The 22,744-nt window shown below is 44.8% G+C and overlaps 2 protein-coding genes across 3 annotated transcripts; both read left to right on the top strand.

The window, feature by feature from the left end:
• Positions 1-365: 365 nt before the first annotated feature.
• Positions 366-10,261, top strand: BCL2L12 (BCL2 like 12). Of its 2 annotated transcripts, XM_044444773.1 has the most exons (7): positions 366-438; positions 2,069-2,297; positions 3,507-3,883; positions 4,741-4,902; positions 5,120-5,226; positions 6,156-6,407; positions 8,358-10,261. In XM_044444773.1, exons 2-7 carry the CDS (start codon positions 2,143-2,145, stop codon positions 8,403-8,405), a joined length of 1,101 nt encoding a protein of 366 aa, XP_044300708.1. In that variant the 5' UTR covers positions 366-438; positions 2,069-2,142; the 3' UTR covers positions 8,406-10,261. The 2 variants fall into 2 exon arrangements, with proteins under 2 accessions (XP_044300708.1, XP_044300709.1); XM_044444774.1 differs by lacking the exon at positions 366-438 and having other exon boundaries at positions 2,018-2,297.
• A 1,575-nt stretch (positions 10,262-11,836) lies between these two features.
• On the top strand, positions 11,837-22,713 carry RUVBL2 (RuvB like AAA ATPase 2). Its single transcript, XM_044444650.1, has 15 exons — positions 11,837-11,884; positions 12,863-12,911; positions 13,250-13,305; positions 14,007-14,148; positions 14,340-14,469; positions 14,938-15,004; positions 15,124-15,230; positions 16,045-16,138; positions 16,501-16,624; positions 18,214-18,308; positions 18,440-18,558; positions 19,363-19,482; positions 19,633-19,762; positions 20,811-20,925; positions 22,600-22,713. The coding sequence occupies exons 1-15, from the start codon at positions 11,870-11,872 to the stop codon at positions 22,623-22,625; spliced, it is 1,389 nt and encodes a 462-aa protein (XP_044300585.1). The 5' UTR covers positions 11,837-11,869; the 3' UTR covers positions 22,626-22,713.
• Positions 22,714-22,744: the final 31 nt, after the last annotated feature.

Here is a 22,744-nt window from a genome sequence, read left to right as displayed (position 1 = left end):
ATATAAGAAAATTTCTGCTGAATCAGATGAAAGATCTGCCCTAGTAGTCCTAAAGAAGGCCAGACTCCTAGTGCGGTAGACCAGATGCCCGTGCAAAGTCCACAACGTAAGAAATCTGGGAGTCCTGTTCAACATCGCTCCTTCCCTGCGTAGCACCATCCTCCGCCTTTGCGCTCCCTTAAACGCGCCCGCCGGCCTGGCGCCCGCCCTCCGCATTCTAACCCCGCCGTCTCCGGCCAAGTCTGACTCAGAGCGCAGTGGGCGCGGCTTCTACGGAGCTCCACCCCCTCAAACCCGCCTACTTACCCCTTTCCCGCTGCTCGCGAGTGAATAAGAAACTGAATCTTGCACTTGAGAGTGCGCTTTCGCGGTGCAAACTTTGAGTGTAGCGGAGGAGCGTGAGAACTTACCTGGTCGACTTTCCTAGTTGTGGGTTAAGTAAGTGTGGTTTAGGGATGGGGACGGCCGTGGGATACTCAAGTCCCCAGAACAGGGGTCTCTGATCTACTCTCAAAGGGTGGGGAAAGGGATCCGAGAAAGGCGATGAATGGGGGAAAGGCAACGAGAGGTGACACAGAGAAAGAGTTTCAGGTTTCAGTCTTGTACACTTTTATTCGTACCCATTGTAGTGCAGGGGGCTTTACTTCCGGGTAGACAAGCCTCATACTGCTCTCCCAGTCTGAAAAAATAGGGAGGATTTGGGGACAGTCACTGATCTGTGACTGGTGGTTTAGAGGAGCAGGGATTATATATGCGAAGGATTGGAGTTGTGAAGCAAAGCAATGTTTACCTTGTAGATATATTTAGGGTTTTTTGTTTCGCTTTTAGGATTTTGGTGCTTTAATCTTCATTGCTCTAAACTGCTGTTTTAAAATCTTGTGGATTTTAAAAAAAAGCATTCGACTGGGTTTTCATAATTGATTTTAATGTGTTTTATTTTGTATCTGTGTGAGTCATCCTGATTGGCTGTAGGGCAACTCATAGGCTGAATGAATAAGGGTGCAATCCTATGCAAATTTAGGCAGAAAAAAGCCCTATGATTCCCTGTATTCTCTGGCATGTGTAACCAACCGTAGACTATTCTTCTATTTAAACTTGCATAGCATTGCGCCTAAAATAGGTGTTAGGGTAGTTAGAGGAAAACAGAGCAGGTAAAACCAAGGTGTGTGTTGAATTAGTGCTCTTTGGAGTAAAGAAGGCAATTTTCTGTAGATCTTGTAAACAGTAATGTGGGGCTTTAATCAATGCATGTATTATTTACCATATCTAAAACAGATATATCTAAAAATACCCTCCAGCTTTGTGGTACGGGTCACTTACTTGGAACATTTGTAATTCTTTTTTGCTCTGACATTATCTTTACTTGTGGCATGATTTGGGTGAGGAATACAGCTCTAGCTGATGAATAGGCACTGTCTTTGAGTAAATGGCTGAATTAGGTATTCTCTAAATGATATAATACTAGGTAGGAACAGTGGGAGAAAAGACATAGAAACAGAGTGAGTCGGAAGGAAGGCTGTATCCATGTAAAGTTTTGGGGGTGTATTGTGATCAGTTGTCCATATATGCCCGCCTGCCCCTTGAGATCTGCGGGAGAGGCCCTTCTCCAGGAACCCTCCATGAAAGAAATTAGGAGGGTGGGTACTCGGAGGAGGGCTTTCTCTGCGGTGGTGCCCAACCTATGGAATTCGCTCCCCAAAGAGGTCCGCCTGGCGCCATCGTTATTTGTTTTTTGGTGCCAGGCGAAGACCTTTTTATTTAAACGTCATTTTAATTGTTAACAATATTTGCTTATTTATCTGGCCAGGGCGACTTATTTTATATATAAAACAAAACTTATTTGTTTTATATTGTTAATTTTATATTGTTATTTTTGTATTTTATTGTATTTTATTGTGTTGTAAGCCGCCCCGAGGCTTCGGCAAGGGGCGGCATAGAAATGTTTTAATAAATAATAATAAATAATAATGGGCTGTAAGAAACATGATGCAAAGCATGATCATAAGAGGAAAGGAATGCAAGGGAAAGGGCTAATATACTATGTCAGGGTCTCTTTTTTCCTTTCCAGGGGTGATGATAGATGTAAAGGAGAGGTAAATTTCTCCTCTGTGTGCCAAGCTAGCTTGGTGGTACTGAGGACCCATGTCAAGGAGTCCAGTACCCCCCAGGAAGCAGGTGGAAGAAGAGACGCGACGGGTGTTAGAAGCATTCCTGCAAGGAGCATTGTGCAATGGAGAGGCAGGAGCCCCAGGCCATGTGGGCCGATGCTACCATAATCCCCAAAGTTACATGCACAGGTAAATGGGTTGAGAAGCAACATTCTGGCATCTCTGAGAAATGTAGAAAATTAAATCTGGGGCTGGGCAGGAATCCTGGGTCCTCAGGGACTTGTGGGAGAAGATCTTGCGGTGATGAATTCTGGATTGGAATCTAGGCCTGGTTTCTTCTGGGGAAGTGTGATTTGCATTTTGTTCCCCAGGAACTATCATCTTGCATTCTGTCTGAGAGAGGGGGAAAGGAGGCCTACTACATCTAGCTAGGAGAAATGGGCATTGGTGGCCAAGAGCTATTTGGGCAAGACTGGAATGTAGCTTGATATCATCTTCCAATTTTTGGGATCCACCTGTCCTAAGGAAGTAAAGCAGATGTTGACCTGAAGACTGTTCTAGCAGTGGCGGTTCTTGTTTGTAATAACTTTCATAAAAAATTCCCTTAGTGCCAACTTTGCTATCTTTTTAGTGCTAGGTGAAGAGCTTTTATGTTCCCAAAGATTTTAGATCAAGGAGGCAAAGCTAATGACCTACAGGCCTATTCTTACATGCCATGCTTTCCAGTATAGCCTGCAAGCCTTCTGCAGTTCATATATATATATATATATATATATATATATATATATATAAATAAATTAAAATTTTTAACGAACACTAAAAAAAAAATCAAACATCACAAACATTGGATTCACTGGGTCAACCTCCTACTACATATTTTTTAACATTCTAATATCAAATTCAAATTAATTCATCATAGTTTGAAAAACATCTCTAAATTTACACCAAGTTCCGTTTCTCCAGCCAATTATAAAAAGAGTCCCAAGTTCGATAGAAATCAGTATGCCTGCTGCAGTTCTTATATGGAATGGGACACTAAAATCTTGAGACTTTGGTAGTAGGCAGCGTATAAATGGAAGTATAAATAAACTTGCTGAAAGTAATTCAGAGTACTCAGCACTCCTGTTTAAATGCAATTAAACTGAGCCTTCAAAGAAATCTTGTGGGCATTGAAATTTAGATGCTTTTAACAGCTGCTACTGCTGTTACTGTTTTGCTGTTTTTAGTTGGGGGGGTTGTTAATTTTAATGTTGTTATTTTTTCATTGCTTGATACTCTGGAAATCATTTTAGATTTGAAAAGGAAAGGAAGAAACACATGCAAATTTTTATTAAAGAAAATTCTAGGCTGACTGGTGACCAAAACTCCCAGTTTTCTACTGCTGCCCTCTCATTGCAGGTCCCCAACTGAACATGTGCCACAGTGTCCAGCCTGGACCCTCATCCATGAGGAGATTAACCGCGTGGAGGAGAAAAAACATGGCTTCCGTACTAGCATCAAACACTTCTTGCGACGGCGGCCCAGCCCGCGTCGGTCCACAGACAGACAGCCTTCCTCAAAGGACTCCTTGAAGCAGTCCAAGGCAGGAGGCGAGGGAGGGGAAGGGGCTCGCCAGAAGCATTCCTTCTCCTTCAAGAGCCTCCTGCGGAAGAAGGGTGCCACCTCAGAGGAGACGGTGGGTCCTGCTGACCCATCTCAACGGCCTAATTCTTTGCCTGTTGTCAGCTGTTACTGTAGCAAACCGCCAACTGAGGAACAGAAGCCCCAAGCAGCTGGTAAGAAAACACCCAGTCATGAAGCTCGTAAAATGGAAGCCTGGGTCATTCCAGGTATAAAATGGCTGCAGGGATGGGCATAGCTGGTCATAGAATAGTAATTTCTCAGACAAAAAACTGGTGAGCCTAAAATAAAAGTATCTTGCATAAGAATCTAAGCACAAAGCAATGGCTGAGCCTGAGGTCCACTTTTTTGAATCCCAGTAAAGATGGTTCTAGAGAATAGCACTACATTTCACAGCAAGCAAGCCTTCCCTGTTAAGCATTTTGTAACAAAGTAAAAACCTCCTTAAAAATAAAATAGGAAGGGCAGAGAGCTCAGCAAGATGCCAGGAAAGGTGTCTTCATGCCTGTATGTGCCATGTTAGAAATCTCAAGTATGTATATCCTGCCTCATTTAAAGAAGGATGGGATAAATGTAAGCCACCCAGAGAGTCTATTCCTAGTAGGGCAGCATATAGAATAGAATAGAATAGAATAGAATAGAATAGAATAGAATAGAATAGAATAGTGGTATTTTACCAGACAAGTCTATCTTACAAAGACTGGTATATAGGTGCCCTGCCAGTGTTACAGCCCTGGTGTCTCCAGCATAGAGCCCATGGGCACCCTTTTCCCCATGGACAAATGCCTTGATTCACACCAGGGTCCCTCCTGAATTATTTGTATTTACAAAAATATTTTGACTGTTGAAGCATCTTGCTTAAGTCAAAACCTTGTGTATCCTTTCATCAACAGAAGATGGTCATGTGGCATCCCTTAGCTTTGGCTGCATTACTAGCCAGTAAGTATCTCAGTAATGCAGAGTAAGGCTTGTTCTGTGCCTTGCTTTAATTACTTCCCATTCTTTCTTCTAGGTACCAAGGCTGAGGATGCTGAGTTTTATACCTTGGTGGCCCAGAAGCTGGACCACTTGGTGAAACAGCAACAGCTGATTAGTCCTGTGGCAGTACCAAGTGTGCCTTCTCCCACAGTTCAGATCAACACACTTCCCCTAGACACTGCTTCCAATATACCAGGTATTGGATCTGTTTACTTGTGGGAATACCCTGCCCTATCACAAGGCTCGGGTCAGATAACAGTGATACATTTTCGTTCCTGCTCCTTTTCCTGGAACAGTTATTTTCTAGGGATTATGTTCCACAATTCTCGTCTCTCGTTCTCTACACTACCTCCTGGTGGGACCACACCATCTATCTTAATACCTTAGAATTGCACTGGTCTTCCTGGTTACAGATCATCCAGAAGAGCTACCTGGAGAACTGTATGCGAGACAGAAAGAGCATATCCTCCAGAAACTGTTTGCCCTCCTAGAACAGCAGGCTGGAGACATCAATAAGGAGGTACAAGCTTGGACTGCAATGAATTATTAGTTAACCATCTTCTCTTCTTCTTTACCTGTCAGTATAAAAGTATGAAGTTAAAAGAAGACAGGAATGCCCTGTCCTTTTGGACCCATGGGATTTAAGAAATTGCTCTGGGCATCACCACAAAATGGTTTTCATGAAGGATGTGGCTAGTAAAAAATGGCCTCAAGAGATTGTGGGGAGAAAAATAGTGAAGTTGGGAGGGAGGGGGAAATAATACAAAGAGGCCCAAAAGTGCAGGTCTGATGGCTGGGATGGGGAGAAAGAGTGAGCCAAAAAGGTGAGAGAAATAACACGGCTGGGAGGGGAAACTTAATGGCAAGGCAAAGGTCTAGAGACAGTTAGCTAGAAATTGAGCGAAAGAAGGCATTTTCTTTCTGGGAGCTATATGATATCCCTGCAGATTCCATTGTGGGGACCCCAATATGAGAAACTAATATATAAACTGCCCCGAGAGCTTTGGTTATGGGTGGTATTATTTCATTTCTGTAACAACAGCAGTGGGAACGATGGATGTCGTAGCTCTTGGTTCCAACTGGGTTCCAACTAGGAGTGGGCTGCTTTGGGAAGCTGGAAGGCTGTTTACACCCTCCAACACATGTACAATCCAAAGGGCAACCAAACCAAACCAAACGCCACTTAAAAAGTAAAGAAAATGGCATTGATAGTAGCTCAGAGTGCTCAAAGGGTCAAACTTAAATTACTTGAAAAGTAATATTAATCCTTTAGCACTCTGCGGCAGCTATGGATGCTGTGCTCTTCTAATTATACGTATATAGCTAAAAAAAATGGGGGTGGGATCCGGGGATGCATGTATGCGTAGATCATTTGATTTGAAATCTAAGCTGCCCTCGCCCTGACAGTTGAAGTTTTATGGGTTTCTCCCTCCTTTCTATCATTGACAGATTGAGGCCGACCCGTTGCTACGCAGCTCCGTCTCCCGGTTGTCATACCGCAGCTTTTCCCGCCTGGTTGAGGCCTTCACGTCACGGACTCCACCTGGTGTCCCTAGCCCCCAGCTGGCCAAGCTGGCCCTCACCATGGAGCTCACGCGGAAAGTGGCCGGAATCAACAGCCACGCAGTACACACCCTTATGGGCTACAGCCTGCAGTATATGGACATGTTTGTGCCTTGGCTGCAGCAGCAAGGTGGCTGGGTAGGTAGGGAAGTTTTGTGCAACACCAAGGAGTTTGCTTGGGTCAAGCCAGAAAATTCCAGTTTTTTAAGGGTTGAGTGTGATTTTAATGTGGGGTTTTATTGTATAGCAATTAATTTAGATGCTGGGCTCCACCCTGTTTATTGTAAGACCATCCCAAGACCTCAGTAGCAGACAGGATATAAAAGTTTTCAATCAATCAATCATTCACTCTATCTGTTAGACAGTGAAACATGACTCAAAAAAGTGCATTCATGTGATGGCTTGCCAGCCCAGTATGTAAACAATCCACACATTCATCAGCAATAAAGTCCTTTAATGCTAATTGTCTACAAGATTTCCAACTCTATAGATAAGCTCTCTAATAGTGGTCCTTGCTATACAGATGTTAACCCCCTAATGGCTTCTCTTCCCAAGCCCACGTGGGATCATTCTCCCAAGTCATGCCTTTCCTCCCTCCTACGTAATAAATCTTGCCGTAAACAAATCTTAATATCTACGTAAAATTCTCCTGTTCTCAGCTTTTGAAAAATTCACAAGGCCTACTGTGTCTTCTGTTTCTGACTCGGGGAGATCAGCATCAGCGGGGGAAGAGGCAGTTTGCTCTGCCTCTTTCTGAATAGAACTCACAGCTTCCTCTTTCTCTTTGCTCCCTGGCTCTAATAAAGGACCGGGCATTTGCTCAACGTGCTGGGAGTCAGAGGAAGACGCAGCAGCTGGCTCTGCTGTCCCTACTCTGATTTGTGGGGTGGATTCTTGGACACTGGTCATCAAGTGCAAGTCCTCCTCGTGAATCACTGCTTCTGTCGGAGCTTCATGCACGACACTTCAGTGGAAAAGAAATGGCTGGCAATATTTGGCCCAGAATGCACTGTCAATCAGGAATGACATGGGGGATTGTGGGAAAGCACTTGAACATGATCATGTTGCAGTAAAGTGATCCCTTGCATGAAAGGGTCATGTATTCTATGAGGCATGTAGTTTGGCTGGTTCACCCTCCAGCCCTTCTGTCCGCTTCTGTGAAATGGAACCAAGGGATATTTAATGGGAGGACTACAAGAGTCCTGGCTTGAATGCAAAAGTCAGTCCACAGGGCACCACAGACTCATCAGTCCTCTAGCTGGTAGAGCCAGATTGGAGTTGTAGGACCCTCCAGGGCGCTTTCTAGTGAACCATTTATTCCTGGGGTAAGCAATTCAGTGCTCTCCAGATGCATTGGACTACAGCTCCAGAAAGCCCTAGTTAGCACTACCAATGACTGAGGATTATGAGACTTGTAGTCCCAGACATCTAGAGGACAATAAGTTGCCCTTCCACTTTTTGGGGGACTCGAGCTCAACTGAGGCTTTTTATCCCTCTTGGGCCAGAGCACCCCTCGAGGAGTCTTCCTCAGCCTGGTGCTCTTTGGATTGCAACTCCCAGCATTCTTCACCATTGGACATGCTGACTGGGACTTGAGAGTCTTAAACACCTGGAGGACACCAAGTAAGGGAGGGCTGTTCTAGAGTGGAGCACCTAGAACTGGAGTCTAGAACCCTGTTCCTCCATCAGCTTTTTTGTATGTATTACGCTTCTGTATTGTGCAGTAGCTGAAACTCTTTTGCCTAGTGAACTGCATCTGTTGGAGGGGGCAGGATCAGGAAATGTGAGGCCCTTGGTGAAAGGGGAACTAGTTCATAAGGAGAAGCTGTGCCTGGGGGTGGGCCAGTTCAGAACCTCTGTCTTGTACAGCTCTTGGCCAACAAAAGCTGGGGCTGGGGACTGAATGTGGGTCCAGCAGCTTCTTCTTTGCCCTGCTACTCTTCCTTCACCTCTGCATCAATAGTGGTGCTTCCTTCTCAGTGTTAGGGTTGTAACATGATGGAAGAACAGTAGACAGACTGTGGAAAATCTGTTATATTGTGGCTGCTGTGGAAATGGCTGTTGATTAACCTTCTTCTCTCTGTGTAGGAGAATATTGTGGCCCAGGATGAGAAGTTTGACCTGCAGCTCGACTAGCCACTCCTCCACCCTGAGCCAGTGCTCTGATGACTGTGAAGCTTATGCTCTTGTGACTTGTTAGGGGAAATGTGACTGCTGATGTTTGGCCCAGCTGTGGGCTTAAAGGTTCTGGGAATCCCAAAGAAAAGATATGCGAGATCCAGGTTTGCTTCCAAGGAGATTAGCCTATTGAGTAACTTACAATACATGCAATAACAGCAATCAGTCAGTAATGCTTTCATCAGCTGGGATGAATGTACAGGGAAGCTTGCTGGTCCAGGAGTCCAAACAAAGAGAGGTTAGCCCAAGTGCCCACTTTAGATACGCCTGTTGCTTATAGCAAAGCATACATTGATACAGGTGTGAGCTTTGAAGTTGTAACCCTGAAGCTGATGTAGTTATATCATGCAAGACTCCACTGATTGGAAAAAAGCTCTTTCTCACCATAAGCTTCAAAGCTCGCTGGAGAAGGGAGGTCACAAAGGGAAGGACCATCTCAGTTGTGGCATCCTGTTTATGGAACCAGCTTTCCAAAGAGGTGCGCCTGGTGCCAAGTCTTTATTCTTTGCAATGCCAGGCAAAGCCCTTTTTATTTTCCCAATATTTGAATAGCTGTTTTATATTGTATATTAAATTTTGTATGGTTTTGTATCTTGGATTGCTGCTTCCCCCTCCCTTGATTTGTTGTGTATGCTCCGTTATACATTGTGTGTGTGGGTTTTGAATTTATAGTTTGGGTTATATTTTAAATGATGTGTTTTGGTCTTCTGTAATGGGTTTTGGCTTATGGTGTTTGGGTAGTTTTAATCTATTGTAAACTGTTTCAGAGAGCCTTTCTGCTGATGAACAGTATAAAAATACTCTAAATAAATAAATACTAGCAATTGATCAATTGATTGACATGGTCATACTACGATTGATGAGCACGGTTATGCTGAGGCTGATGGCAGTTAAGTGTAGTTGGTGCCATAATATAATTAACTCAGCCTAAGTCTAGAATGCAAGCTTGTTAATGAGCCTGGTAAGCAGATATTTGCTTATTATTTCAGGACATGATTCTATGGGTCAGTCCTTCATTCTTGCCAAGAGTCCTAAGACAGGCCTGCCTCGTCAATAACCAAAAAGCAAACTAAGCAGAAAATGAAAGACATTGAGGTCTATAGAGCTGAATAACTTTTTACTGTCCCATCTTCTCCTTAAACCAAGGTGTAAAGGCCAGCTGAGGCAGAGGCTTTTGTCCTTGTAACCATGGGTGGAGTTTTACTCAAGTCCTGAGGATCTAGAAATGTGCAGAAGTTTAGAATCAATCAGTGCACATGGAATGAATTGGAGAAACTGACAGTCGTGCACAGCCTGGCATATTGTATTTATGTTGCAGATCTGTTCCTGCAGAATTTGGAGTTTAGTTTTTCAAATTTGACTTTTTACTTGGGAGAGGAGATATGGAAGTTGTTAAAAAGGAGAGAGAGAACAAAGGCATCGGCATAGGATGGAGAAAAGACTGATAGTTTGATTTAAAATTTAGTCCAAAATCATACTTGGTGCTTGTTTCAATACTTGATTGTTCTGTTGGTATTTATTGTACTTGTGCATCTTTTTTAAAATTTGGGAGCCATTTGGGGAGGCTTTGCAGATGGAAGGGAGGCCTGAATATATATAAATAAAGATATATAATCCCTATACAAAACTTGCTTGAAAATAAGTCTTGTTAAACTCAATGGGACCACCTTCCAAATAAATATGTGTAGGATTAGGTTGCAAGACTCTGAACCTAATTTGACCCTCAAGCTCAGGGATATAGCAATGTTTCTGTGAAATACTAATAGCTTTTTTTTTGAAGCATCTGTGATTGTTATGTACAGTATATTTTTAAATATAACATTTTAATTAAAAAAATTTCAGTGTTAAATATGCTTGTTGTATGTTTGTTCTTTCTGGTGTTCCCTGTGACACATGAATCCTGCTTCAGCCACACACATTTCTTTATAAAATGTATTTCTTGACTACATTTATATAAGTTTGTCTAATAATATTACTGCTGTTTGCATGTAGGGACAAAGCACATTGTGTGAAGGGTTGTTGGGAGAGAATGAGCAAGCTGCCTGCAGCATGTCTGCCTCTTCTGCTTTTACTCAGCAATTCACTATTGGTTCCTGGTTAGCGTGACACTGGAAGCAGCCAAACAACCCAGCAGTTCATCCAAAACAATACAGGCTTTGATGCATTATGTGTGTAAGTTTTCTGGGCAGCTTACAAATGAAATCATCAAAGCAATTAAAAGTATCCTAAAAACTTTCAGTGGTAAAATTTCCAAGTGAGAATAAGCATAAATAACTAAATATATACAGCACACAAAATGTTAGAACACCTGTTGTGCATACAGCATCCCAGACTAAAATGGACTCCTATGAAGCATTCCAGCCCTCCTCAACACCCAGATCCTTTGTATAAGTCCCCGGGGAGTAGAAACATGTTTATATAGCTCTGTAAAGGAACATACATACCTAGGGGGATTTATTAATAATTACAGCATGAAGTCACATTCACACTTAACACAGACAAAACGGTTTGGAGCTCTTTAAAGACATGTCATGGCATAGCCGTTTGTTGAATAATTCACTTCACGAAATTGATGAAACGTCAATTTGGATGTGTTTGCAGTGTTAGAGTTTCAGGCAGTGTCTGTGTGCACACACAAAAACATGAAGTGAGAGGCATGGATAAGTCAGAGAGAAATAATGAAGTTTAAGCCAGTGGCAGGGTGCTATTCACAATGGCCATTCCTAAAACATAACTAATATATTCAGTGGGATAAACAGACCTTCTATTGTAGCCTTTCCTAACTTTGTGTCATCCATTTCTTTGGGAACTCCCATTAATGACACCCAGTGTAGCTAATGGTCAGGAACGCTAGGAATTGTAGTCCAAAAAATGCAGGGCACCAAGTCTGAGAAGTCTGCTGGAGTCAAAATCTTATTTTTAAAGTGTATTTATTTTAAAAATATGCATTTGTTTAGATGATGTCTATCCCACCCTTCTAGCAGTGCCTACAACTTTTCGAACCTGGTGTTCCCGAAATGGCTGACCTACAATTCCCATTGTGCTCAGCCGGCATTAGGAGGATGATGGGGATTGTAGTCCACTACCGTTGAATGTCAGCGGGTTGGGGAAGGCTGCTAGCGCCCCTTCCCAGAGGAACAGATCTTACAGCAATGGAGGGAAAAAACTGGCATCCGGTGGATGGTAGCAATACCAAGTGCGTCTTGGGAAAACACCCTACGCGCAGGTCTATCCTGCGCAAGGAACATCGCAGCCTGAAAATGCGAGGAAACTGACGGCCGGAGGACCGAGCGACCATAGATGTCAGCGAGAGCACGGCCGCTTCATAGGATCGCTTCCGGTTTCCGGTCACGGCTTCCCGTTGAGGAGGCGGGGCGCGCTCTCGCTTGGAGACGGCGCGAGACATCGCTGGCGGTGGCAGCATGGCAACGGCTGTGGTGAGCGATAGCCTCAATATTCGTTTCCGCTCGGAAAAAAGGTCCCCCCTTGCACCTCTGGACTCCGGTTTATCTGTTTTTCTGTGCTGTTTTCTGTGGAGGGGCAGCAACCTCCTTTCGCTTTCCTTAGTGAGATGCGTGGTCAACTTGTGGCCCTCCAGACGTCGTTGGACGGGAACTCACATCAGCCCCAGCCAGTATAGCCAGTGTTGAGCGATGATGGGAATTGGAAGGTCAACAACATTTGGAAGGCCATAAATTGCCTGCAATAGACAGATCTCTGTAATTCGTGCCTTTTATTTGATGATTTGTTTAATTCCACCATTCTTCAGGGTAGCATGCAGTGTTTTCTCCCCCTGCTCCCTGCTCCTTGTGCTCTCTCAATAACTCTGAGGAGGGTTAGAGTGAGACTTACTAGTCTGAGTTCACTTAATGAGTTTCATGACTGAATGGAGAATTTCAAGTTTGATGCTGCTTTTTATTCCTTGTTCTAAGTCTGCAATGGACAAAGGGTAGACTGAGATCTGCTCGTAGATCTCTGGCTGGTTTCAAGTAGATTAGTAAGGATTTCTGACTCTCTAGTTGCTTACAGTGATCTGGAAGTAGAAATGGGCAGTAGTGTGTCCAAGTTTGCTGATGACACCACATTATTTAGGGTACACAAAACAAAAAGGAATTGTGAGGAGCTGCAACATGATCTCTCCAGGTTGTGGTGATTGACCAAGGAAGAAACCCTGTGTTTGCAGTGAACAGGTCATTAAAAATGTGAATCCAGTTGGTGTCTGCTGTGAAAAAGGCAAGCTCCAGGAACTGAAAATAAAACGACCAAAATCACACTGCTCTTACACAAATCTATAGTAGAACCACACTTAAAATACAGTGTAGGCAGTGCATTTAAAATAGAAGATTGTAGAAATGGGAAAAGTGCAGAAAAGGTAATAATTAGTGATAAGCCTCACTAAATCTTTTCTTCTTCAGGCTACAAAGGTCCCTGAAGTTCGGGATGTCACCCGGATTGAACGCATTGGTGAGTGTCCATTGCCCCTCAAGCACGGTCTCTGTCTTTGCCCTATAGGACAGTTTATTGTCAAATTTTTCACTGCAGACCAGCTTTTCCCCAGTTGCCTTCCCGATGTGTTGGACTGCAGCTTCTGTCCTTCCAGATAGCATGATTTTTGGAGAACACCAAGTGGGAAAGTCTGTTCTAGATTATACTGCTTTCTTCATAGAAATAAAATGCCTAAAATCAGCATCTGGTCTAGGGACAATGCAGAGATAGATGAGTTAGTGGTTCATATTCCAGTCATGTACACATGTAGACTCATTATGTTCCTTTCAAATAGTGTTTCTTTCTCTCATGCACAGGTGCCCACTCCCACATCCGAGGTCTTGGCTTGGATGATACATTGGAACCCAGACAGGTACTTGGAGAAGGAAGTTGCGGGGAGGCTGTAGATGGCAAATTCTGACTCAGTGTGAGACAATGGAGTACTCAATGGTTACTATACATACAAACAGAATGGAGATTCAGAGATGTTTGGTGTGTATCTGTGTGTGTGGGGGGGACATATTTGGGCCTTCATGCAGAACATAAAGGTGATTCATTTTTACATAGACCCTCATTTGAGAAATTGTTTCTTGGCCCTCTTACTTCTAGCATCTGAGTGTTCCCCAGAAAGTTATCTGTCTTGCCTGTAGGCTATTATGGCTTCTTGTGTTTGAATGTTTACATTTTCCCTGTGTCCTCTCATTGGTTCTTTTTTGTTCAGCCAGCTGCAAATGAAAGTAAAGATTCACTAACATCCAAAAATGCACAACTATGACCTGAATCCCTCCATTTGTATGCAAGAGGCAGGTGTGAAAGACATTGAACTGTGGATGCAGTTAGCTAGAATGAAAATCATAGGAATAGCAATGTGGTCACTTCTAGGGGCAGTATGGACTAGGAAGGGAAATAAAGGGAAGTATTATTGAGTGGGAATGTGCAAGAAATGGGTAGGTCGGCATATATACAAGGAAGGATTATAAGTATCTGAGAGGTGTATTGTGGGAAAGAAGGTCATGTGGGCCTTTGGAGGGCTTACTATTTTTTTCACTTTTTACCCCCTTTTCTTCCTGCTAGGTGTCCCAGGGCATGGTAGGCCAACTGGCTGCTCGCCGTGCTGCTGGTGTGATCTTAGAAATGATCAAGGAGGGCAAGATTGCTGGCCGGGCTGTCCTGATTGCTGGTCAACCAGGCACAGGGAAAACCGCCATTGCCATGGGTAAGATACAAGTTCTAGAAAACAGAAGCAGTCTGCTTGCATTTTTAAAAAGTGTGGCTGTAAGAAGCTGGCCATCCCTTAATTTGGGGTTCCTTTTTAAACTGTAGTGTTGCAGTATCAATCGAGTGAGGACTTGGGCTTGTATCTCATGCTGAGTTTCATAATAACCAAGTTATCCTTTCCTTTTCCAGGAATGGCACAGGCACTGGGTCTTGACACACCTTTCACAGCCATTTCTGGTAGTGAGATCTTCTCCTTGGAGATGAGCAAGACTGAGGCCCTGACTCAGTCCTTCCGTCGCTCCATCGGCGTCCGTATCAAGTGAGGAGCAGTTTAGAGCCTTTTTGTTTTCTGAGGGGGCACTGAAGCAGTCTAGCAGCTTCTGCAGGAAGGGGTTGCTCTGGGGCCCAGCAGTTGAATCTGTGGCCTAGAGGGTTAAAACAGATGTGTGGGAACCAACAGCTAAGATTCTAAGAAACTTTGGAAGACTAGCAGAAAGTGGAAGTAGGACTTAAGCATGCTTGTTTGATTTTACTGTTTAGCTTTTATAATATTTTGTACATTGTCTTAAGCTGGCAAAATCATAAGTTAGGACTGAAAAATTTACAAATAAGCTAGGAAGCTGGTGACTTTCTGGATGGACTGGAAGCCAATGGGAGAAGCAGGAGGATTCCTCAATTGAGTTTGAAGTTCCAGCTCATGTGGGAGGGGAGTCTAATAGGAGTGAGGCGTTCTGTGGTCCACTGTGTTGTCTGCTGTGACATTTCATTGTCCCCTTAATACTTGCAGGGAGGAGACAGAAATAATTGAAGGTGAAGTGGTGGAGATCCAAATCGATCGCCCGGCGACTGGCACTGTGAGTTGAGATTGGAGCATAACGTGAGGCGGGCTCTGTCCGTTTGCCTAGTAGTGATGAGTCTCTGTGTAGCAGCCTGTTTGTTGAGGCAGATGTTGATTGTCCCCTTCACATTGCAGGGTGCTAAGGTGGGGAAGCTGACCTTGAAGACTACTGAGATGGAGACAATCTATGACTTGGGCACCAAGATGATAGAATCACTGACCAAGGAGAAAGTGCAGGCTGGGTGAGTTTGAGTAGGGTGGGGTGGAAAGCAGTTTCAGGCAGGTGAAGTTCAGGTGAGAAGCAAGAGCCAGTGCAGTCATTGCTCCTGAAAGCTCGAGGTCCAAAAAACAATGCCTTGTTCTAAAATGATACACAAGCACTAAATTCTAAAGGTGTTGATTTACAGAACATCCATATGATGGTATCCCTCTTTATCCTGAAGCAATGAGTTACATTTGTTAGTGTCATGGTTCTACAAATTAGGATTGTGCTTGATGCCCAAGAGGTTGTCCAGTTCCAACATGATACTATACAATAATATTAACTTATGAATGCAGGTATTGTCCAACAAAGTTACATGAGCTGATCAGAGTGCCTGTAACTCCACACAGTTGAATTTGAGCAATAAATGGCTGGTTATTACTCATTCTCTCAGCAGAGGAGGAGGGCCCTATTCCCTGTAACTGCCCTGGCAGGTGGGCTTGACACAGCCAGGTTGATATAATAGATTTCATAATACCCTTTTAAGCATCCTTTAACCTAGGGGTAGGCAACTTCTGGTCCTTGAGTGTTTTGGTCTACAGTTCCCATCAGCTTTAGCCAAGACAGCCAAGGGTAAGATGATGGAAGTTGCAGACCAAAGCATCTGGAGGGCCACAAGTTGCCCACCCTTGCTTTAACCCCTTTTTTTTTCAACTGAGAGTGGAAAAGAGAAATTAACTTCTTTTCTGAAGTAGTTAAGGGGAAGGTGGGGGCATCTGTTGTGAAGTGCGTTTCATCCAGGGCCAAATGGTAGGACCCAGCCCTAAGAATTCTTTTCCCATCTGTTTCTACAGGGATGTCATCACCATTGACAAAGCAACAGGGAAGATTACGAAGCTGGGGCGCTCCTTTACCCGGGCACGAGACTATGATGCCATGGGTTCACAGGTATTGTGGTGGGGCAAGTGACACATCAGAGAGAGGGTGTAAAGACCCTCAAAGCTCAGTTGGGGAGGGGAAAATAGGTTGTGCCCTGTGAGGTGCAATGTTTTTGGATCTTACAAACCATACCTTGGGAGTAGCGCACCTTCATTGGCTGCAGAAGAGCTTCAGTTCAGTCCCACAGTCACTCTAGGTAGCAGGGTCATGGAGTGACCTCTGGCTGGGTATTGTTCTAGCACATCCGGGAAGTGCTAGGTTGCAGAAAGCTGCCTGGAGGTTGGACTGGGGAGTGGTGCATGCAGGAAGCGTTTGGATTAAAAGCATTCAATGAAGGGATTAAATCGTTTTTAATTGTATATCTTTATCAGACAAAATTTGTGCAGTGCCCTGATGGGGAGCTGCAGAAGCGCAAGGAAGTGGTGCACACGGTCTCGTTGCATGAAATCGATGTCATCAACAGCCGCACACAGGGCTTCTTGGCCCTCTTCTCTGGTATGACAATGAAAGGGACTGGTGCTGGGTGGGGGGGGGGGGGGGGGGGGGGGGGGGGGGGGGGGGAGTGAGAAAAGTGGAGGTGTGGTGTATTGGAAACCTGGGGGCAAGTGGTTTCTGTCAGGGAAGGGGTTCTAAGAGCATTGTTGGGATTCTGTGGGAATGTTACCCTGTGTATCATATATTGTTGTGTGTTTTCTCTACATTTAGGCAACCTAGTGCTGTCTGGGTATATTGAACTATAACTCCCATAATCCCTGACCAGAGGCCATAGGCTGGGACTTACAGCAGTTATAGTTGCAAACATCTGGGGTATCCGGTTCTCTCTTCTACTTTTTAATTTGGGGTACTGGAGCTTTGTAAGTTATTTATGGTGAAGTCCTTTGCATTGCCTGTAAGCCCCTGAACTCCGAAGCCACAAGGAGGAAGATGGAGATGATCTGTGCCCTGTACATTTTGCTAGTGAAGCTTTTTTGGCCTGTGTAGCTGGAGTGTTTTGAAGGCGGGGTGAGAGGTGGGGAAAGGAAAGTTGAGAGGATAGCTCATATCCTTGCCTCTCCAGTCTCTTTCCTTCCCTGCTTACTGGAATACCCCCTTTCCTCTCTCTGTCACTTTCCCAATCTTGGAGAATAGTCAGTGTGGTTCTTTCTGCACAGACTGTATGGCAGAGGGGGGTCAGAGCTCTGCTTCCCAGCTCCAGCACTGGAGCACTATCTGCATCCTCACCGTTGGGAATAATTAAGGTCATCCAGTGACAGGGAATTAAAGAAGAACTTTACTAAAGTATACTTGAAGCAATTATAAAAACATAGAGTTAAGGGGATTAAGTTATTTCATTTTAAGTACATTTAAATGTTGCCTTTCAAATAATTTGAGGACAGCTTATGTATTTATTCTCTATACCACACAGTAACCAGTACTCTCTGAATCATAACAGAGATATACAACAGATGCAATTAAAAATATAGCGCAACAACCAGTGCTACATAAAAACAATGCAAATTCAGGGTTACATTCCTTTTAAATTCCTAAAACGCAAAAAGACCTTCATGTGATGCTGAACATGATACTCCTAGTAGATTAGAAACAGGGCTTGTGCCTGGAGGAGCATGAGACAAAGTTACATTGATAGACCGGGCACAGAATAATGTAGGATTATAAGATTATTCCTATAAAGATGCTGTAGTCATACAGACAATAAAAAAATCTTCATAAACCACCATGAAAAGGACCAGGGTGGGTGCTACCATGTATACTACCTTGAGCATAGATGAAGTGTTGGATAAAAAGGTGACAATTCAGTTACTCTTCCATGCTTTTACCACACTGAGTTACTTGAGCAGTATTAAGTGATTTGGAGACTGGAGCCTAAAACATGAAGTGGATGTTTTAATACAGGATGAACTGAAATGGTGCACAGCTCATTTCCTCTCTCATCTGGTCCTGAAAATAATGATCTTAAGAGCCCATCTTGAGGTTGGGTGGGTAAATCAGTCATTCTAGAAGACATTGTATCTGCATGACGAGGTTGAACTTATGGGAAAGCAACTTATCCTGCCTGCCTTGCTCAAACCTGTGTGTGCCCCCAGGTGATACAGGAGAGATAAAGTCAGAGGTGCGGGAGCAGATCAATGCAAAGGTAGCAGAGTGGCGAGAGGAAGGCAAAGCTGAGGTGATCCCAGGGGTGAGTTTTGTTCTCAAGGGTGCATCATGCCCTTTGTACCCCTTTTCTCCCCTGTGCTCTGGCTGGATTGTTTGCTGGTGTGTAAACCTCCTTTGCTCCACCCCAGTCTCATCTCTCCGGCTTTCCTTCAGGTTCTGTTCATTGATGAAGTTCACATGCTGGACATTGAGTGCTTCTCCTTCCTGAACCGGGCCTTGGAGAGTGACATGGCCCCAGTTCTCATCATGGCCACCAATCGAGGCATCACCAGGTTGGCATAACATCACCAGGCAGTTAGCCATCAGGCATGGTGAAGTGGGTGGTTGCCATCTTGGGGGTGGGGGGTCATCACGTCAACATTCTCCATGGTAACCCCAATTCATAGCCTTTTGCTTTGGGCAGTTGAGGAGGGATGAAGACTGTTGGGAGACAAGGGCACATTTGAGTGGATGTTTGCATGGTATATTGTAGAGATGAGGGTCAAATTCAGTTTTGGCGCCGCTCTTGGGGATGGCACCCCAGAGGTGGGCAGGGATGAAGCACAAAGAATGGGGCCAGAAATGCAACCTGTGTACTTATTGTAGCTTGAAACACCAACTGTCAGAATCCATGCTTCAGAGAGACCATTTCAAATGCGTAGCACGAAAGCTGGGGAAGCACCAAACCATGGTTGTGGGAAGAGGGCTGGAAGAGGTGTGGGCATCTGAGAAATCTGGAAGACTGGATTTGGCTCCAGCGCCTAAGGTTACCCAACCCTGGTGTCTTGCCTGGTGGAGTTTGTCCGGGCCAGCAGGAGAGTCAGATGAAGCTGATGGTGCGGTGACCGGAGAACTGAAGAGCAACTGTCGGTATCAAGCGGTGCTTTTTCGGGGCATGCCATATATAGCTGAGCTGAATGTGGCAGCAGATGCTGAGGACTCACTCATTCCCACTCACCCCATTTGTGGGGTGGGTGGAAATGTGTATGGTGCCTAGAGATATTCCCTTGCTACCCCATCTCTTTCATACTCTTCCCTCTGGTTTGGTGGTCCTGCCACCATCTGTTATTCATGTCTTTCCCTCTTTGTCAATTTAGGATTCGTGGTACCAACTACCAGAGCCCTCATGGCATCCCTATTGATCTCCTGGATCGCATGCTCATCATCTCAACCTCTCCCTATAGTGACAAGGAAACCAAGCAGATCCTCAAGATCCGGTAAGGGATCAGATGCAATAGCCTGTAGCTTAAAATAGCTCTCCTCCAAAGCAATTCTTTGCCCTCTTACTATGATGATTGTTGTCATCTTCCCCTTTCCTGAGAGAATAGGCTGGTTGTGTTTTGAGCTCCATCATATATTCCTTGTAGGTGTGAGGAGGAAGATGTTGAGATGAATGAGGATGCCTACACTGTGTTAACCCGCATTGGCTTGGAGACCTCCCTGCGCTATGCCATCCAGCTTATCACAGCAGCCAGCCTGGTGTGCCGCAAGAGGAAGGTGAGCCCTGGCCTGGGATGGTACTGTGGGCCTTTCTGTGGGTAAGAGAGTCAAGCTGCTTTGGGACCTTACGATACTAAATAGTATGTATGTTGCTACATAATGAACGCATAAATAACTTGAAATAGATGGAGAAAGTTCCAGTATTTCAGTTCTCCGTATGGCCTAGAGAATCCCTGCTGGTTTTCTTCCCCTCTTAATCTGCTGGATTCCTCGGCTTTGGCTTTTCAGACTCTGGTTCCTGGCAAGGGTGCCCAGGGTTTGCTGGGGGCCAGGAATCGAGCCCCATGTGCTGCACAAGCAGTGCCGTTCCTCCACGCCCACCGCTGCTGTCAGCAACAGTGAATGGAGAAGCAGCTTGGCCGCCTGCTCACCGTGCTCCTTTTTTCCGCGTGCCGGTGGCAGTGCTATTGGGCGAGGAAGGAGGTTGCCCCCGGGAATGGTGGCCACTGTGCCCATTGACTGCCTCCCTTTCCCCCATGTGCTGCTGCTGGTGGTGGTAGCAGCAAGCGGGGAAGAAGGTGGCCATGGCGGCTGGCGCTTCTGTTTGATGCCTCCCTTGCTGGCATCCCTTGCTGGTTTGATGCACCTGCTTGCTGGCGGTGGCAATTAACAGGGATGAAGGTAGGCTGCCAGGAACAGCTGCTGGGGAGGAGTCCCAGTTGCATAACAAGGGGGCCACGGAAACTTGTGGACTTCTTCCTGGCTCGGCTCACTTCATTAGGGAGGGATGAGCACCAGAAGAAGTTCGGTGGGCAGGTGTGAACCAGGTTTTGGAGCAGCTCGGAACATCCATGTTTGAGTATATGATGTGCAGGGAGCTAGATAGCTCATAGGAGCCTGCTTATGATCCCACATCCCTTGCTTCTTGGGGAGGGGTTGAGGGAGGGCTTTGAAGTTGGGAGTCCTGGGTTCCAATTTCTAGGTCTAACTGGAGGGTAAATGCTAAAAGTTTTTCTTGTCTTGTCTTGTCATGGCATTTGTATGGAGTCCTTTGCTGACTGCTGCCTTTTCTCCAAGAAGTGCTGACCCTCCTCCTCATCCACAGGGCACAGAGGTTCAGGTAGATGACATCAAGCGTGTGTATTCACTGTTCCTTGATGAGTCGCGCTCCACTCAGTACATGAAGGAGTACCAAGATGCCTTCATGTTCAATGAACTCAGTGAGTAACAATATGAGAATCCATGGAAAGCAGTCATCCGAACTTTTCCAGAACCAGGGTCAGCTCTGCCTTAACGTAGGCTTTGTGAATTTGGTGTTTTCCACCTATGTAGAACTACAGCTCCCACAGCCAGTTTTCCAAATATTTAGTTCTATAAATGTGGAGGACACCAATTTGGGGAAAGGCTGCAGTGGTCATAATACTGCCTTCGAATCATATGACAAGATACTTTCCAAAATGGAGGGCTCTGCTTTGGTCAGGGCCACTTTTAGTGACAGTCCTATGCCAAGTGTCATGTATTTACTTTCATCCATTCTGAAAAATCTGCAATTCCCAGACAGAGCATCCTCTGGATATTCACAGGATAACAGTTCACTGTCAGCAACTCCTCCCAAAGGTCAATTGGATTCCTCAAAAATAATAATTGTCTTCTGCCTTTAGCCTGGAGGTATGAGGATGGGCCTGGTTTTGTTAGGGCTGTAGAGAACGGGATGGAATCTGGGATGTTACCCTGAGTCCTGTGCTGAACAGATTATACTAACAGCTTGGGACACAGCAAGTAAGTTCTAAGGCTCAGGCCATGGCTGTCAGAAGACACTGGATGACTTCCACAGGGCCAGAACCTGTGAGGTGGGTTAGGGTAGTGCCGTGGAAGGAGGAGGAGTGCTCCTAGAACAGTCTTGCCCAAATTGGTCCTCCCCAGATGTGTTGGACTAGCCAGCTATGCTGTCAGGGAGATTATTAGAGTCGTAGCTGGGAAGAGGCTGCTATAGCAATGATGAAAAGTCTGCCTTGTCATGTTGACCTCTCTCTGGATGCTTGTATCTTTAGACAGATACATACAACAATTTTAGAGGAGCAAGTAAAACAATCTGCATTTGCAAACCAATGTTTGCAACAGTACAAATTCTCTCTATGCTTACAGCTCCTAAATTCTTTGGATAGAGGAATTATATTGTGTGAGGGAGCCATATGTGGTAAATTCCAGAACTTTTGGAATAAATTGTATGCTGTGGCTTGGTTGCTCCCCACTCCTTGTTCCCTTCCTGTAGAACCTGGAATTATTTGTTGGTTAAAAGAAAGCTAAAACATGAGGAACAATCAAAAGCAGATAGCCGTAAAAGGCTGGGCCAGGGGCGCACGCTGACTGAAGTCCCATCTTCAAATAAACTGTCTCCAGTCCTTAGTGAAAACTTAGGTTTTCAGTTTTCTTTTCATGAGGGCCAGAGAGGGAAAGGAAAATGGACTATTTGAGCATTATGCAGGACTTTGCAATATGCTTTGTTGCCCTGCAAGTTTATAATGGTTCACATCTTAACAAACTGGGGTGGGGAAGCATGGAAATGAGCCAGCAGAACAAGAGGCATTTAGTTTAGGAGTGTGGGGCACTAGCTAACAAGCACTCACAATTGTTTCTAAATGCTGGCTGCATTTGCGAGGATGATGGGCTAGGTTACAGTGAGCTTTCCCTGGGATAATTTAATAGCACCAGGTCTATTTCATCTCTCCTGGTAGAGAGGGTGGTTTTATCAAGTTGAAAGGTTAGGAGGGGACTAAGACATTCAAAGATGAGGGTAGGGGTGATGTTCTTTCTTTTGCTGTAGAGAGAGCCCCTGTTTCTCTTGGGTTGTGTTCTGTTTCATCTTGAAGCCCCTTTTCCCTTTTGTTTTCCAGAGGGGGAGACGATGGACACATCATGATGAGCTTCAGCTACCTGGCTCAAGTTGGGGTGTGTGAATGAATGATTTGTATTATTATTATTTTGTAAAATAAAGCTTTTGGAGAATGCTGCTGTGTTCAAATTTGAAGGGGCAAGAGG

Source organism: Varanus komodoensis, unplaced genomic scaffold (assembly GCF_004798865.1).
Source record: "Varanus komodoensis strain SLA01 unplaced genomic scaffold, ASM479886v1 scaffold45, whole genome shotgun sequence".
Classification (NCBI taxonomy): Eukaryota; Metazoa; Chordata; class Lepidosauria; order Squamata; family Varanidae; genus Varanus; species Varanus komodoensis.
The sequence above is the reverse complement of the archived record's forward strand: the minus strand, read 5'-3'. Positions and strand labels throughout refer to the sequence as shown.